The sequence below is a fragment of the Lissotriton helveticus genome, chromosome 6 (genome assembly GCF_964261635.1).
Source record: "Lissotriton helveticus chromosome 6, aLisHel1.1, whole genome shotgun sequence".
Taxonomy (NCBI): domain Eukaryota; kingdom Metazoa; phylum Chordata; class Amphibia; order Caudata; family Salamandridae; genus Lissotriton; species Lissotriton helveticus.
The window spans coordinates 1,652,489,156-1,652,506,654 of NC_136067.1; the positions used below are offsets into that span (position 1 = coordinate 1,652,489,156).

General features: G+C 43.6%; 1 protein-coding gene across 1 annotated transcript in view; it reads right to left on the minus strand.

Moving 5' to 3' along the window:
- NAPB (NSF attachment protein beta) overlaps positions 1 to 11,970 on the minus strand; it is a 251,238-nt gene extending 239,268 nt beyond the window's left edge. The window contains exon 1 of the mRNA XM_078649504.1: positions 11,784 to 11,970. Coding sequence (XP_078505630.1) covers positions 11,784 to 11,884 — 101 coding nt within the window. The 5' untranslated portion in view covers positions 11,885 to 11,970. The remainder of the gene's footprint in view (positions 1 to 11,783) is intronic.
- Between the last annotated feature and the right edge of the window lie 5,529 nt (positions 11,971 to 17,499).

Consider the following 17,499-nt stretch of genomic DNA (forward strand, 5'->3'; position numbering starts at 1 on the left):
TTTTTGTTTTTCCGTCTGGTGCGTACATCAGTATTCGAAAGATTATGAGGGCCCTGGGGGGCCGATATTTAAAACTAATTTATGCCAGAAACCTCCGCGGGAGTGTACTCAACAACTTCCCAAAGTTTCATGGCGATCGGATGAATGGTGTTTTAATTCTATTTATTTATTCGAGTGCTTGTGGATACACGATTTGTTGTTTTTCCGTCTGGTGCGTACATCAGTATTCGAAAGATTAGGAGGGCCCTGGGGGGCCTATATTTAAAAACAATTTATGCCAGAAATCTTCGCGGGAGTGTACACAACAACTTCCCAAAGTTTCATGGCGATCGGATGAATGGTGTAGTAATGCATAAAGGATAAACAGACAGACAGACAGACATACATTAGTTTTTATATATATAGATATAGTCCTCACCTCGACTACAAGCTGCTTTCAATGGGACGCCTGATTTGTCTCGCCGTTCTTTTCCACAATGCAGGTAACGCGCAGGGTACTTGATGTCTTTGTCGTAGCTCGTGACCACATTGGTGTACCCGGATAAGTTTAGTGAATAGAAAATGCATCCTAGAAAGGGCTCGGTCCATCATCCACCTTCCAATTCTTGCTCAGTGCCGGCTATTGGGATGTAGGTAGGCGCAGACCGGGGGCGCCAATCTTCATAGGGCGAAAATAACTGTTTGCATAATGTTCCTGCAAACAGCAACGCCTGGCTTCCTGGGTTCCAGTGATTTCCATTACAGTGCTTCCAGTAGTCTTTAACATGCTGCGGTCTAGCACCTTATTAGACACCTACCTTGCCCTCCCATCATGTGTCCCTAACCTCCAGTGGACAAGCATTAACGCCCCTCAGCCCGGATGGAGCAAGGCCCGGCGCCTGGTCACGTTGGTGCACGTTATCATAAAGGCAACAATCACTGTACGGAGATCCACAGCAGGGACAAGCAGCGTTTACCTTGCAGAAGGGAATCACCAAATGTGCACGCATTCCCATTGAAAGCAATGCAACGCGTGCACGTTTTTGGCCTCAAAAGCAAATCGCTTACAAAAGGTATTTCTTTCCTATGCAGCGCATGCGCGAGACCTAAAAACTAGGTTTTAACAGCACCCTTCCCCATTCTCTAAAGCGACACATAATTTGCTTCTGACCATTCTGGGTGCCTTTCCAGCATCTTCCATGTTTGTATCATTGCGTTGCTTGAGATTTGATAATGTGCTGACTACCTTTGAAATATTTTTCTGATTGCTACAGCAATGGCATACAGCAGGTTCCTAACAGCTGTGGAAATATTGGGACTGTCTTATTTCATGCCCCTTTAATTCACCACTCTGACAGAGGCTCTATGAAGACAACAAATAATACCAGGGAAAGTGGGCTCTTCGGTCTAGTGTCTTCTTCAAGCTTTATATTGCCCAAAAAAGTCCAATCCAGTATTAAATCAGCCTCAGATCCTCACCACAAGAAATGCAATAACCTAGTGAAATTACTTGACAAGCTCATCCCCTTCAGACTCTCAGAAATAACCCTAGTCCATCAGGAGTGAAGTCTTATCGGCCTCTAACAACGAGACTGCTAGGAGTCCATGATACATATCTGCAGAATTTTCTGCCTTCCTAAAGATTATAAATATTGGAAAGCAATGTCATCCATGAAGTAAACTCATCTGCTTTGGATATAGTCTGCGCATCATTCCAGCCAACCTCATTAAAGAAACTGCCATAACAAATGTAATAAACATTCAACAAAATGACTGGGCGAAATAACCAGATGTAAAATGTATGGAACCAAGTAAAGCATATAAAATAAAATAGTGAGGGAGGAGCATCAGAAGAAGGACCAGGCTAGATAGCACAGGTGTTCTTAAAATATGCTCAAAATCTTTATCAAGAAAATGTTGTACTTTTAGTTTGTGACAGAGCTGACAGACAAACAAAATAACATACTATAATAACAAGAAAGTAACAACTGAAGAGCAAAAAATATTAAATTATACCATTCAAAGAATTTGAAATTAGCTACAGCACAAAAAGTATATCATCTGTAGAAACACAGGGGAAAGATGGGCTCCCAAGCGATCTATATGAACCTTTACACTGATATACTATTAAAACAAATGGAAAGGGTAATATGATACTCTCTAGCAGCAAATTTTCTTTGTCATATAGAAAGGAAATGGAGGTAAATGTCCTTAAATCCGAAGAAGACCCAGAGACCAGAGGATTGTACTTCTTGCTTCATTAAACTTTGTGGGGCATTTTTAAAAGAACAGAGGAATTAAGGAGAAAAAACCACTTAGAATGTCACTAAGTAGATATTGTCAAGGTCATAGAGACCACAACATCCAGCCTGTTGGGTAGAGTATTACTGGCTCTGTTCAAAAGAAATCTCTGCCAGTGGTACTTATCCTAACACCTGGAAAGACACATGCTTCTTGGCAATCTAAAAGAAGGGCAACAGGGCTCTCACGTGGTAACGTAGAACACTGATAAAAAGCCTCTAGAAATGTCTTGGTTGGGATACTATTGGCAAGGCTAAACCGATGTCTACTGAGCAGAGATGCTTTACCACTTTAGCAGACTGACTTTCAAAAGGATGTGTCCACAGAGCACAGTGTAGGGGTGCTGACCACAGTGACTATCCACAGAGCACAGTGTAGGGGTACTGACCACTGTGACTATGAGCAAACTGATTTGACATGTGCTGCCATTGCACAATGGTTCTGCGGACTACAAATGGGCCTTCAACACTATCGATCGCAGGGTCCTTAAAAAATCTGATGATCAAAGGTAGTGAAATTAATTCAGCGAACTGGAGATAGAGAGAATTTGGGACAGATTGAAGACATAAAAGGAGCGAGACAAAGACAGCTGTTCACACTTCGGTTGTGCAATATGTATTTATGTGACTTCAATCATGTTTTACACAATAGTCATTCTTCCTCCAAAATCTGGAACTTCTTTAGTGCACAACATATGCTGCTCTGATGATATTGTTCTTGATCACACTCCTACTTCCTGAGAGCCTACAAAGGGCCATAAATATTATCACTCAACAAGGTGGTCATATTTCTGTATCAGTAATTTTGCTAAAGATCCTTGTGATGTATTTTGGCGGAGTCGACCTGAGAAAGTAGCGCTATGTCAATTGGAACACTCTATAATGTATTTTAAATTATAAATATCTCTGCATATTAATGAATAAGTGAAGTGTATGTTGCAGCAAAATAACCAGCAGACGAACAGCAGAGCATTCTGCTGCTTTGACATTAGGCATGCTAGAATGTAGTAACACCGCTATTAAAAGCCTCCTGATAGAAACAGCCCCTCGGTCACTTAGCCTCAAAATGTGCTCCTACCGCACTGTTGTCTCTATATAGATAGACTGGAAGCAATGGTACTTAGAAGATTGTTACTTCTTTCTTGCGCGGTCACCATTGCTTGTTCTCCTTCACAGCTAAGGATGTCACCTTGGCCTTTAATATATCGTGCCCTTAAAGTCAGATTTAATGAGTATTGGCAGGAAGTAAATTGATCAAAAGATGACGGATAGGACAGCTAACCTGGGGTCTTTGAAGTCATCTCAGCAATTAGTTGTACGATTCAAAGCAAACAATTGCAATGGAACTATTTTAAATTGTTTTGTATTGTAATTGCATTTATATAGCGCCTACTACCCCTGACGAAGCACTGAATTGCATTTTTGGCAAGCAGCACGCTACTCCGGAACCCAAAAACGATTAGTGGTGAATTAGTATAGGTAAATATGAAATTAATTTCAGGGATGGACAGGTTAGTCTGTTATTTGGATAGTAAATAATAACGGAGGATAGAAGAGGGAAGGGTTTGCATTTATATGGCACTTGCTACCCCTGAAGAAGTGTTGACGCGCTTTTTGGCATGTAACACACTACTGTAGAACCCAAACTGGATTAGTGGGAAATTAGTATAAGAGAGATATGAAATTAATTTAGGCGGTACATGTTATTCTCTAATTTGAATTGAAAAAGATAGTTATTAGTCGTACCACTATATACTTCAGAAAGCTTCCGTGCTATCCTCAATAAAGGGAATATCCTTAGTCTCTTGCAGATACACACATATCTTAGGCAACTAGATTCAAGCACAATTCTTAGTGTGGTGTTCAATCCTAATTTTAATAAAGAGGACACTGTTCTTCTGTTGTCACCTGCAAGCTTCCAGATTATGTTGACAGGGTTCTGATGCACGATTTCTTTTTTAACGGATGGGGTTTGTGGCTAAGAGGTCAAGTGTAAAACGTTAGCCAATTATTATACTGTCAGAATCAATGACCAGTTTTAACTCCCACAGAATTACATCAATCCCACCTAAATATCCACCAAAGGTACACCACATCTAAATCTAATGGATAGATGTCCATTGTTGGTAATCTGTTCCACAAAGGATGGTCGATCTTGCTACTTTGGAAAGGAGAACAATGTGGTGGACAGTGAAGAGTGGCCCTGGCTAGTAACTACCCTATCATCTGATTGGTCCTTGCTAACGACTACACTATCATCTGGGAATTAGCAAATATTTAATCTGAGAACGAAGCAGAATCATTGAAGATGGGAAGACCTGCCGGATATCTGGCTATTTATGTCTCCAGTGAGTACATCCTTAAGAATTAAAGATTCAAATTTACGTATGGGAATGGTGGAGGATTCATACTCAGAATAGCAAGACAGTGTATGAAGTACATCTAAGCTTGGGCCATTATACAATTGGAAGCCACACTTAACTAGTGCATATGTTTTGCAATATCTTCAGGCCATGGGCCTTCGGGCCTCGAAGGGCCACTGATCTGTGCAAAGGGAATCGTGCATGCTTGCTATAAGAGAAATGCAATTCCGGACATTTGTGTCTATCCAGTTATTTCAGGCCATTATAGATTTATAGACGAGATTAGAGCCACCCGAGACCAAGGTGGAACAGCAGTTTTAATACTGCTGGATCTGTAAGCAGCTTTCGACATGGTCGATCATGCCACTCTGAACGACTGTGTCTCAGATATGGGCATTAAACTCAAAGCCAAAGATTTACTGGCGTAATTCCTGGCCAACCGCTCCCAGCTAGTGAGTCTCGGGGAATATAACACACCGTCTTTTACGCTCCCATGCGGTGTGCCACAGGGATCATCCTTGAGATCATCAAAGCCCATGGGATGGGTCTGACATCCTACGCCGATGACACAGAGCTGAGTGCTAGCAATTAACACTGATGGAGGGGCAATTGCGGACGGTTTTCAATCAGGTATGCTTGCCATCAGTTCCTAGATGGCCAAAAACTGCCTAAAATTAAACTCTGAAAAAATGAAGGTTATTATGTTTGGCAACCTACACCCAATATGGTCCCCCACTTGGTTTCCCACCGCCTTGGGCCCTCCCCCGCCGCCGCACAGAAAGTAAGAAACGTGGGCATCATGTTTGACAATAAATTAACTTTCTCAGCCCATGCCAATGCTATCACCTCGTCCTCCTTCTACACTCTAAGAATGATTAAGAAACTGCTACCTGTCCTTCCACCAAGCACAGGAAAAACCCTGATAAGCACCCTTGTTATGTCTAAAGTTGATTATTGCAATGGCCTGCTTCTGAATGCCCAGAAAAAGATCACCAACAAATTACAGATGATACAAACGCCGCTGCAAGGATAATTACAGGTACCCCCAAGTATACATCCATCTCTTTGGTAGTGCGAAACCTGCACTGGCTTCCAGTCACAAGTCGCATTAAATTCAAGGCTCTATGCATAGCCTTCAAGGCCATTCACAAGACAGGTCCAAATTTTCTAAAAAGAGCCCTTTGCGCCCACGTGCCTAGCAGAAACCTACGTTCTTCAACTGCCAATCTCCTCATGATCCCATGTACAAACAAGGTCTCCTGGGAGACAAAAGATTCACTTTTCGCCACGGCCAGACTGTGGAACACCCTCCCTCAGCAAATTAAATAATGCCCATCGCTGCCGGCTTTCAGGAAGCTAATAAAGACCTGGCTCTTTACCCAATGAGCAGCACTCCACTTCACTATTACCTCTCCAGTCCACAACGCAGAGACACCCACCGGTATTTGCGCGCTCTACAAGTTGCTTAAATAAATAAATTATTGAAGGTACACCAACCTGACTCAACTGGAGTGCCTTATTTTTTTAGGAATGATGTAATATTCATTGTTGTCTATCTATTAAATAAATACTCACAACAGCAGCAACAGTTTTCAATGATCCGCTGATGTCAACTGCTCTGCAGCGCTTACATGACAGAGCTGTGTTGTTTTTTTTACACAAGGAATTATTATTTTATTACATCTATTAATTACAGATGCACGTAGGAGATTAACACATTCTTCTGCGTTGCTGGTCCCCTCAGCCCTCAGCCCTTGGAGGAGCAGTGTGCCACAGGGGGCAAGTCTTCCTGGTGCCTGGCAGCTGTGACTGCTATCTGCACAGCAGACTTTGTCTTTATGGGCCCAAGAGACATCTTCCACATCTTCCATTCAAGTGTTTTTCATCCTTAAAGATTTACTCAGGCCCTCTCCGGTTGGACCTCCCTCCCCACTACATTTCCACCAGGTCTGCTGTTGTGCAGTTTTCTTCAGGCAAGATGTCAGTCTCCTCGAACTGTAGGACATGTGTAAGGCCTCACTGACAGAAGGTAAGAAAGGCCAGCTGGAGGCCGCAGACCAAAGTAAAGAGAAGCAAAACAAAAAGAAGCAAGCCTTGGCGAAGGCAATAGGTTTTGGCAATGCGAAATATAGTGGATTTGCCAAAGCTTTTTTTAGACATTAAGTTGCACAGCAGCAACCACAGTGCTGTGCAAAGTGGCTGAAAGTAAAGCAAATAATAGGGCTATCGCACGGTCAACACTAGCCATGTCACAGCACTAATATTTTCTTTCTTTTAAGCCATGTGGACAGCAGCAAGCATTACTGTGCAACATATCTAAAAAATATATATATTAACAAAGCCAATAGGCGAAACCTATTGGCTTTACCGATGCTTGTTACGTGTGCAATTCCAGTCTTGTCAGATTGTATAAACTCCCAGTACAACAGTTATCAACTAGCAGAAATTCTTGCTTCTTGGCAGGATTTGGTAATAGAATCATTACTTAAAAAAGGCAACAGTTCAGACCTAAAAAGTTGTAGAATGATAGCTTTGATAGATATTAGTGCTAAAATGTATGCATTTCTACTGCAACTAAAAGAGGAGACTTTAATCGCATTTATCTCTGTGCAGCATTTGTAAGAAGGGTTGATAGCGAGAAGAGATTTGCTCTAATGGGCCCTGGATATTTATTCAGGAGATATTTTTCGATTTGATATTGGTTCCTGCAGAATTAAAACGCAGTTATTTTATTTTTGCAAACAATGAATGTCTGAAAAAAGTAATTTCTTAATTTATTGTGAAGGTTCGAAATTACTATACAATAAAGATGTTAGCATTTTCTGATGACACCTTTTGAAAGCCTTCGCAACCATTCCAATGACAGTACCTCTCTGTTATAAAGAACATGCCTCCTCTGAGAAATAATACTGAGTATTACAGGTACTCAGTTGTGGTTTGCCACCTCTTCATCTGAAGTCTCGTTAGCTAGTACTTAAGAGAACATGAACCTGCAGGGATGATAAACAATTCCTAGATTACTTAGGAAATTAAAGAGTTTGATGGGTGTGTTTCCAGCACCGGAAAAATAGTAGTTCTAGAAGTCTATTTTCTTAACCAGTCATTTTGCAATGGGTCCTTTTTTTTTTTGCTGAAGACTACATTTGATATTCCTGTCTTTACAGCCCAACACTCGTCAACGTCAGTCGATGTGTATGTCATTCAGAACACTGGCGGAAGAGGTGGAAAATCGGTTTCCCATACTGCCTCTATGAAGTTGGAATTCGCCACACATCCGAGCTTTACATAACGATTAAACTGAATATATAAAATTACAACTCAAGCCCAGACATGATATTTGCCAGTCTGTTAAAACATTGAGTTGTTTTGAATCTATTTTGTAGAACAGATCATAACAGCTTCGTTTTGCATGGTTTACACCTTGTAGGCGCCTAACTCGGCTCTATTCAATTAGAATGTTGGAAAATTAAAACCCTTTTTTGCATATAAGTACATCTGGCAAATAATGTACAATTCTGGGCAGGAAGGAGTTAAGGTTTAGCACATTGTTATTGTCATAATACTGTGCCTCGCTACGGGCTTCCTTTTCCAAAAGACTTTAATTTTCATTCCAGCTTCATTAGACGCGTTCCGGCTTTAAAACCCAGCTTGCAGTGGAAGACACCATCCCCCAGTCCCCCAGTCCCCAGGGATTTCCCAGAAGCGTCACCCGCGTGATGAATTGACTGACGCCCACGTCAATATCGTTAGAGAATCCTTGTGGGCGGGACAGCAGGATGAGTTTTATTTTTAGCAGGTATCACATTACAGAAACATTTTGAAATTAATAAAAATCACTGGCAATCTAAAACATAAGAACCAAAACTCCCGACCTGGAAACAGCAATGTTTTCCCGATACTGTATGCAGATCACCAGGACTGGAAACGTGGATAAACCAACCAGCCTCATCTGCGCAACTCCTACACGTAAAACAGCTTCGAGGAGGCCACGGATTAAAAATACACGCAATTCTTTCTCCTGCCTGCAGAAAGAGAGAGGATTACGCGCAGGATGCAATTCCCACCACGACCCTTTCGAAAACTAAGCTGATCTTGTAACGTGATGTGAGGAGCATGATGGGAGGCACGCGCCTGACATACTCCCCGCAGAGGAACCTGCCTTTGGCCCGAGGAACCATCGTGTAATTGAGTGGAGGCGTAGAGCTTCCCCTGCAGGGTTTTTTTTTTCAGGGGTACCCAAACCTTCACGGATCGCTCATTCAGCCAATGCCAAAGAATAGGCGAGAGTGGGCAGCTCCTCGTGTGTTTTTTGTTGCAGTTTTATTATATAGCGCGAACTAGACCCGAATGTATTGCGGCGCTTTACATGAGCACCAGTTACATTACAAAGGGAGACATTCATTTTTGGTAGTGGGGTGGGGGGGGGTTCAGTCATTTGTCCAGGATCACATGATGTTGAGTTGACGCAGAGACTGGCACCTGGTTCCAAAGTAGGCGCTCTGCCCGTTAGGCCACATCCTCTCCCCCATACGTTATGAAGGTGGAGCAATTATTTTGGGTTACGCCTCTGGTAGTGAGAGTAGGCCACATACGCTGCTGGGGACTGGCGGTCGGGGTAATGGTCTGAGCTCTGGTCTGTCATAAATAGGAGGGAGTCTGAAGTTCACCAATGCATATGCCACTCAAGTTACCAATAGCAAGCTCTCCACCTTGTACAGAATATTGGTTAGGTCGTGATTTAACCCGCCCTCTCTCCCCAGAAGCCAACGGATAGCCCTCAGTTTGATTCAAGTCACATGCAGTCTCGCAGTTTGCAATTAGTATTCGAGTCAAAAGTTCAGCTCACCAGATTGTGACCCTCACTGCAAATGCTCTGACAAATGTGTGGAAAGTAGAAATTTAGGACATGGCAACGTTTGTGGGCCTCATTCAAGTAAGCCAGAAGCGGCTTCCAGATGTTCCCAAATTTGCTTCTCCCACCCAGTTCCATAGCCAGTACCGATCAGAGCCTCCCTGTCCATTCTTGAATCGTTGGTGTGACAACACTTTTCCACCCAAGAGCAGTCACACTAGCCGAAAGCATAGACATCCCCACCCCAAAAAAAATTGTCTTCAATCACAAGGTTACCATCGCTGGGTCTGTTGAAAGGGGTATCTCAAAGGGGTTTCTTATATGGCTCAACCCTTCTTTGCAAAAGGTTTAGATCAATAGGTATGACCACCAGACATGCATTAATCTCCCGGATTGCACGTTTTAATCAACAAAAATACCACAAATCAAGGATACAGCAACACTAGCATGCGGTGTACCAGAAGTACTACCCCAGGAAATAGTAAAACCTAATTCTGTACGGTTCTTCCAAAAAGGTGCAAAACAACAATGCAATATTAGCTATCAGAGTGATTTCTTGAGGAAATAAAGTACTCTTGCGCCAGACTGACACTGATCATTTGAGGTACCAACACATCATAGGCACATTAGCTACAACTGAAAAATAATGGGGCCTGGTCGGAATAAAACTTGCACTTAAAAAGTGCACGTCCAGGCACCAGAGTGGTGTGGCAAAAAATAATTTAAGGTAAGAATAAAGGTATTAATACCACTACACAACGTTTGTGCTCTTTGGAAGTTGATTGGAATTGTATAGTTGCCAACTGAACCTTCCAAACCTTGAATAGCCTCTGTATATAGGGTGACCAGAATTTTAAAGCCAAAAACGGGGACATTTCACAAAATAGAAGAAGGACTACAATTTTACTTCAAGCAATGAGAACGGTCCTCAGCAGAGAATTACAGAACAGGCAGTAAGAACCTAATTAAAATGCAATGTTTAAACCCTGTAGCTTGCCTGTTAATTCAATTGCTTTCTTGAAACAACTGCTAACTATCCCTGCATTGTAAAATATAGAAAACACCTCCCACCGTTTTTAGTCGACTCTCTCTAAAAACAGAAACATGAGCTACATTTCTTGAAATCTGCTGGGACAGCTGGTTAAAAACAGGGACCGTCCTGGCAAAACGGGGACACCTGGTCACCCGATCTGTATAACAATACTTTTATGTGAATTATATTTTTCAACGTTGTTTACGTGGCTACCAAAAGTAACCTCATAATTCAAAAACACTTGTTCTAGTGCACATTTACGTGGTGGTAGGCGAGGATGGTCACAGAACAAGCACCTCTTCATGAAAATGCAAGTGGTTTAAAGTATACATCAAAATTAGATACAACACAATCGACTTGTGGGGAAATTAAGAGAATGACCTCCATGCCACATACAAATGAATGCTCTGCAGAACAGAATGCTACCATGTCACAAAACAAAGTAACACTATAGAAATACATGCCCCATGCCACATACACAGTAGCGGTCTGAGGAACAGTATGCCCCACCCAGATCACGTGAAAAGTAACACTTTCCAGAATGGCATGCCACCACATCACATACAAAGTAGCAATAAGGAATAGCATGACCCCACGCCAAATATTTAGTAACACTTTATGAAATGCTGTCCTCTTACATCACATACAGAATAGCATGCCCAATCCCAAAACCACATACTTACTATCACCCTGCAAAATGTTATGCTTACAGGTCACTGCATAGTGATGTGTGAGCAGGGAAGGTGTGGCTGACTGCTTTTAAGGGAATTCATGAGGATAAAGTACGCGTGAAGAAATAATTGTGTATCTGTATGAAGATGCATGTAAATAAGTCAAGTGTGTGGTGGAAAGAATGATAGCGAGTGTGCCTCGGAGGGCAGCCGAGATCATGTTTAAAAGACATATATGTGGTGAAGGTGTTGTGAGGAGTCCTGGAAATAATATTTTCTGATGAAGGTGGGTTCGATAGGGTGAGGGTCTTGAAGCAAGCCCCAATACATCATGGCAGAGGGTTTTGAAAGACAGTTTGTGTGATGACGGGCAGAAAAGACGTATGGGAAATGTAATGGGTAGAGTATGTAGAAAGGGAGCGTAAGGATGGAGGGGGAGGGGGCAATGGTGGCAACGGAGCCCAGCGATGGCTGCAGCGCACTCTGCCCACTTACGCTACCGTCAGTGGAGCCCAGCCAGGCAGTAGAGGTCTCTCCATTCTCTCTAAACCTAAAGATGCTCCCCGACTATGACCCACCCCTCACCTGAAGAGTCCTCGCAGGAAGGACTGCGAGTTCTTGACTCTCTTGTCAGCCTCGGCCATCAGCTGCATGGCCTCGCGCTCCTTGCCCGAGTTGTCCACCATGGCGGATGCCTTTTTCTCGCCCGCGTCGCAGGCGGTGATGGTTCACTCTTGCAGGGCGCAGGAGAGAGATGCTGATGGAGTCTACGGTGCTGATGCTGCTGTTTTGCCGCAGCTGCCCTCTCGCTCCGCCAGCTGACACGCACGCGAGAACTCGCGAGGCCACTTTGCATGATGGGAGTTGTAGTTCTTGTCCTTCGGGAAGGCAATTAGTTCCGCTTGGGTTGCTCTTTTGGCATTATTCGCTATCCAAACGTTTTTCAAAGTCGTGCGGTTCTGCGGTTTGGTCACATCTTGGTTTGAAACGTGTGGCGTGTAATTGAGGCTGTTAAAACATACAAACTAAAATCGTGTGCCACCAATAGAGTGCCACCCGACTAGTACTTGGTGCAGAGTTTCAAATGGAAACAAGCATTGGCATAGCCAATAGGTCTCACCTTTGGAACCTTATAAGTATTTAGTTATGCAGTACAATATCCTTGGTGCAACAACATTAACTGTTGCATGGCTAAATACTTATAAGGTCCCAAAGGTGAGGCCTATCGGCTATGCCCAGGGCTCGAGTCGGGGTACCACGCGGCTGGACAGCATCCCCCACTTATTTTACTGGGTGGACACTGTCCCCCCTGCCCAAAAGCTGGCCTTTCAATGATTGCGTTACTTGCCCGCACGGCCGCCCCGTCAATCTCCCAAGTACAGGGCTGGCTGTATTCAACCAGCAGCGCTGCTCGGCCAGTCCCCGCGTCTGGACTGGAAGGATTTCTCACATCAGGAAAAAAGGCGGCAGGCTGTCCCACATTAGACCCGTGTCCCTCCTCGCGCTCTTTACTCGACAGATCCTCCCTCTGTCATTTCAGGTCCTGCAGATTGATCGCCTTCACCGTCACCAGTTCCTTTAGCTTTACCTTGTGTTGCTGTGGGTTCTTTCTTCTTGCTGATTAGCGTAACCTCTTCTTTCACTCATAAAGAAAATGAGAGCAGGCCACACAGCACTCCCGCTAATGTCCAATTATTGATTGATCTAGGAAAGCCTAGATTAGTGTTCAGAATGTATTGAAACAAAGTAATGTATCTTATGTTACGAAACACGTGTCGGCGGTGTGAGCTGTGAAGTTTTTTATATGCCTATGGATACACAATAAAGAATTGGAAGAATACGAATTGGTTTGGATCTCTGAATTCGGAGTTTGTGTTTAATAATGGACATTACATATTGTTGATTGTGGATGAACATAAGATACATTACTTTGTTTCGATACATTCTGAACACAAATCTAGGCTTTCCTAGATCAATCAATAATTGGACATTAGCGGGAGTGCTGTGTGGCCTGCTCTCATTTTCTTTTTGATATTAGGCACTTTGTGCTGTTTGACAACCCTGGTGGTGGGTGTGCATCAGGCCACAAGAGCACCTCTTTGAGGCAGACTAATACTTATTATGCAATATACTTCACGTTTTTTTTTTTTGCAGAGTTTTATATAGCGCGAACTAGAACCGAACCGAATCAGTTATCAGAGCGCTTTACATAGCACCAGTTACGTTACATGAGGACACACTTTCATTTTAGGCACGGGGAGATTAAGTGATTTGCCCAGAATCACAGGGTTTTTTTGGCGTCGTTACCGAGTCTCGAACCCAGATCCCCAGGTCCGAGGTCGAGCGCCTTAGCCGTTAGGCCAACCCCTCTCGTTTATAATTATTTCTGTGAGAAATATTAACTCTATGTGCGGACGTTTTCCCTCTTGGTAGGGGAACACTACCACCGATTCTCTTCTTTCACTCTGCCTGCAGCTGGGGCCGCAGCCAAGCTCTACACTGAGCTCATGGTGCTCGTGCTTAGCTCGCAGTTCGTGATTACTCGGCTTTCTTGAAGTCTGAGTTTCAAACTTTCAGTCCTGTTGCTTCAAGGCTATTTATTGTGTCGTCGCCAAACACTGACATCTTTCTAACGAGTGCCTTTCTGGTTTAGGAATGTGAACTTTACCCCCGACTCTAGAGTCTCTGTGTTGGCCCCACCACTCCTTCCGGTTAAGGTCACGACTTCTGCGTGAGCTAAAGAGGCCTTTTCTAGACTCACCTCTCTTTGCCCCCTTCCAGTGCCCCTCCCACTTTGTTCTGGGTTATTTTTGGCCTTGTAGAGACATCCCTAGTGCTCTGGGCTGCCGGTCCCCTCTGTTGTATGGAGGCATTTTTGTTTATAAGAGTTTGTAGACCAGGGTTTCTATCCGCAAGGTTTATTATGAGGTAGCTATCATTAAATACTAGGCTGTCATGACAAGTGGCCTCGTATTAGCTGAAATATTGATCGCACCTGATAAATAATGGTACAATGGAGTATGGTATTTACCTGGTTAGATGAATGGCAGATATTTCAAGTTGCTTTCCCTAAAATGGGACATAATGTAGATTTTGTTGCTTACTACACCGAAATCCGCATGGTACAGTAATTTTCTTTCACTTGCCTCTCTTTTAAATAGCCTGGTTTGCTATTGCTCATCACAATTTCCTGTAATAAGAGGGGATTGCCTTTTGTGATGTCACTTCCTGTCGTGATGTCACTTCTGGTGACACCAACTAACTTGGAGCGTCCCCCCACTTCTTTTATTAGGACCTGTGCCCTGGCTATGCCAATGCTTGTTTTTTTTTGCGAGGAGGGGAATTGGGGACAGAGTGGGGTTCAGAAGTGCACAAGGCCTCGCCCTCTTCAAGGGGCCCACCCCCTCATCACATGGTGAAAGTTCTTCAATTTGGCAGGTATGAAATATATAGGAAAAGTCTTCACTGTTTTACAGAAGTGAAACTATCCCATTGTAAAATGGCCGTCATCCCCAGGGGGCTCAAGTCCTCTTGTCCTGCTTTTGTTTTTTTGCAGCGGGCAGCTTTTTTGTACAAGTGCTAAAGCATTCCACCAATAGCTGTGCAGTACAGTTGGACGTCCAATAGTTGTGCAGTACAGTTGGACGTGATGCAATTTAGACAGCCAATTGTTAGGGTGCTTGCTATTGCCCCGCGGAAGTTAAACAACGTGTGTGGTTGCTGTGCTTTTTTTTTAAGCGCCTGCACCGCCGTCTCCACTGCGACATAGAACATGTTGGGCGTTCATACCCATTCCAATTGAAGGCGTATGGGAGCAGACACAAACAAGCTTCCCGAGGTGTGTACCGAGAGATGGCGCAGAAGAGAGTGCATGGCACAGACTGCCACACCCAGTAAACTTGCTTGCAAATCTTTGAGAATATGGCATGCTGTGGAAATGGTGGGAGGAGGGCTGTAAACTTAAATGCTTGTCCTTGACAGGTTGCTCCTCTTGAGGCAGATGGGGGAGGGTCCTTCAAGACTATGTTTTTATAACTTCACTTATAGAGAAAGCAAAATTACATTCGAAGAAAAGTCAGGCACTTGTTAGGAACAACAGGGGTTAGGTTCACAGAGGAACTGGAAAGTGCTTGCAACAGGAATCATGTGAGGTCAATATTACAAGTGGGTCAACGCAACGAAGGACATGCGAGAGGGGTGTTAAAAACATAGCCATTGGGGCGATGACTCTAAACAATTAATGTCCTGACAGGGTGCCGAAAAACATCCACACAGAAGCATCCAGGCCCAAGCAATAACAAGGAAGTAGAACTACGAGTCCCATAATTCAAGTTTTTTTCCCCTGGTAAAATGACGATTGGCTGAAAGTAGCACATTTGATATGGGCTAGCTTGCAACTGCAATCACCAAACAGGGATGCATACCTGTCAACTTGGAAGAACAATCTCACCGTGTGAGGTGAGGTCAATATTACAAGTGGGGCAACGAGACGAAGGACATGTGAGAGGGGTGTTAAAAACGTAGCGATTGGGGCGATGACTCTAAACAATTAATGTACTGACAGGGCGCTGAAAAACGTGCACGCAGAAGTATCCAGGCCCAACCAATAACAAAGAAGTAGAACTACGAGTGCGTGTGTGCGTGTGCGTGCAGTCTGCTGTTTTTCAAAGCACATATTCGTGCTTGTGGCGCGCCCCTGCTCGCTCCGACAGATTGTATGCCGCCACAAGCATGAGTATGTGCTTCAAAAAAGAGCAGAGCGACGGCTAAAGTTCTCCTATGTAGCGAATGCGTGCTGCGTAGGTGAGACCTAAAAAGGTACGGATACTCACTATCACAGAGTACCTGTTTGCTGCTAAGAAGTGCCAGTACTCTCCCATTACAGGTATTGCACCTCTACTGAGAACTGCAAGTACTCGCCCTCTCAAATTAAAGAAGCAGACACCCACCCATTTAAAACACTGCTTTGGTGCTTCTCTGTGATCTTTCTCCCATTGCTTACAAAAAGCACATAATAATTAATATGCACCTAGAACCAGTCAAACCTATTGGATTTGCCAATGATTATTGCCAGTACCAGACAATTAAGTAACACAGTTTTGTTGTGAATAATTTGATTTTAAAATATTTCATTTCAGGAATTATGAGACAAAATTAAACATGAATAAGTTCTATCGAAGGGGTAGCAGCCTTAGGAGTGTCTCTCTCAGTCCTGTTTTTCTCTTCACACCTCTGCAGTCTCTCTGTTAGACACATATACCTTTTTTTTCTCCCCACATGTTTCTGAAATCATTCATCGGCATCTCATATCCCAGTGGCGTAGCTTGAGGGAGTGGGGGGCGATGCATCCCGGGCGGAACGTGTTTTGGGGGCAACGGCCTCCTGTTCTTATCTGCAGTCTTGGGCGGCAATAGCAAGCACCTCCCCTCTCCCATGCTTCTCAATGCATTTGCCGCAGGGTGGTAAATGAAGAATACTCGTCATCACTACCCCCCACTCTTCACTGCGTCCGCCACAGGGCGGCAAGCAGTGGGACCGTCACAGGAAGCCAGGGGGCTAGCTACGCCACTGCACACCTCATCTCTTACCTCTTCAGCAACCTCTTTTCACTGTCTCCTGCATGTACTTTGTTGCCTCTCCTTCACTTCACCTCCCCCTATGCACCCAACTCACCCATTCACCTGTAAGTGCTGCATTTACTTTCTCCCTATCAATATTTCCAAAGCTGTGTATCTCCTTTACACACTTTTGCATTGAATCACAATTATAATTGGTACACCTGACCACTGCTCTGTGAGATCTGCTGAGAGGCCAAGGACTAGATGAGCGTGTAGTCTGAATAACTTTATAACCCACTGACAGGTGCTGTGAGAAAATGGCCCTGCCTTCAGTCTCAGCCTCAGAGCTCTCAATCATGGTCTATTATTAACAATCCCTCATAACTTGAGCTCAGAGACACACCTAGAAACAGATAAGTTCACAGCAAGCATTATACAGGAGTAATATTTTACGTGGAAAAAAACCTACATTTAAAAGTGAGCGCTCTTAAAGAACGAAATTGTAAATAAATCATATGAAATGTAAACAGGAACTACATCACTGACCTGGATAACCTTAACTTTTCTTGCAGTCATTGTTCAGAAATTGATCAGTGTTTTGCTTGTAAAGTTAAGAACATGAGCTTTGGGCCCAGTAGGGGACCCTTTTCATAGTCAGTTCTTAATTACTGGTAGGTCTGAGTTCCAGAGGGAACCACACCATTTAAATCCTGACTAGATCCATGAGTCTCAAATTGTATTAT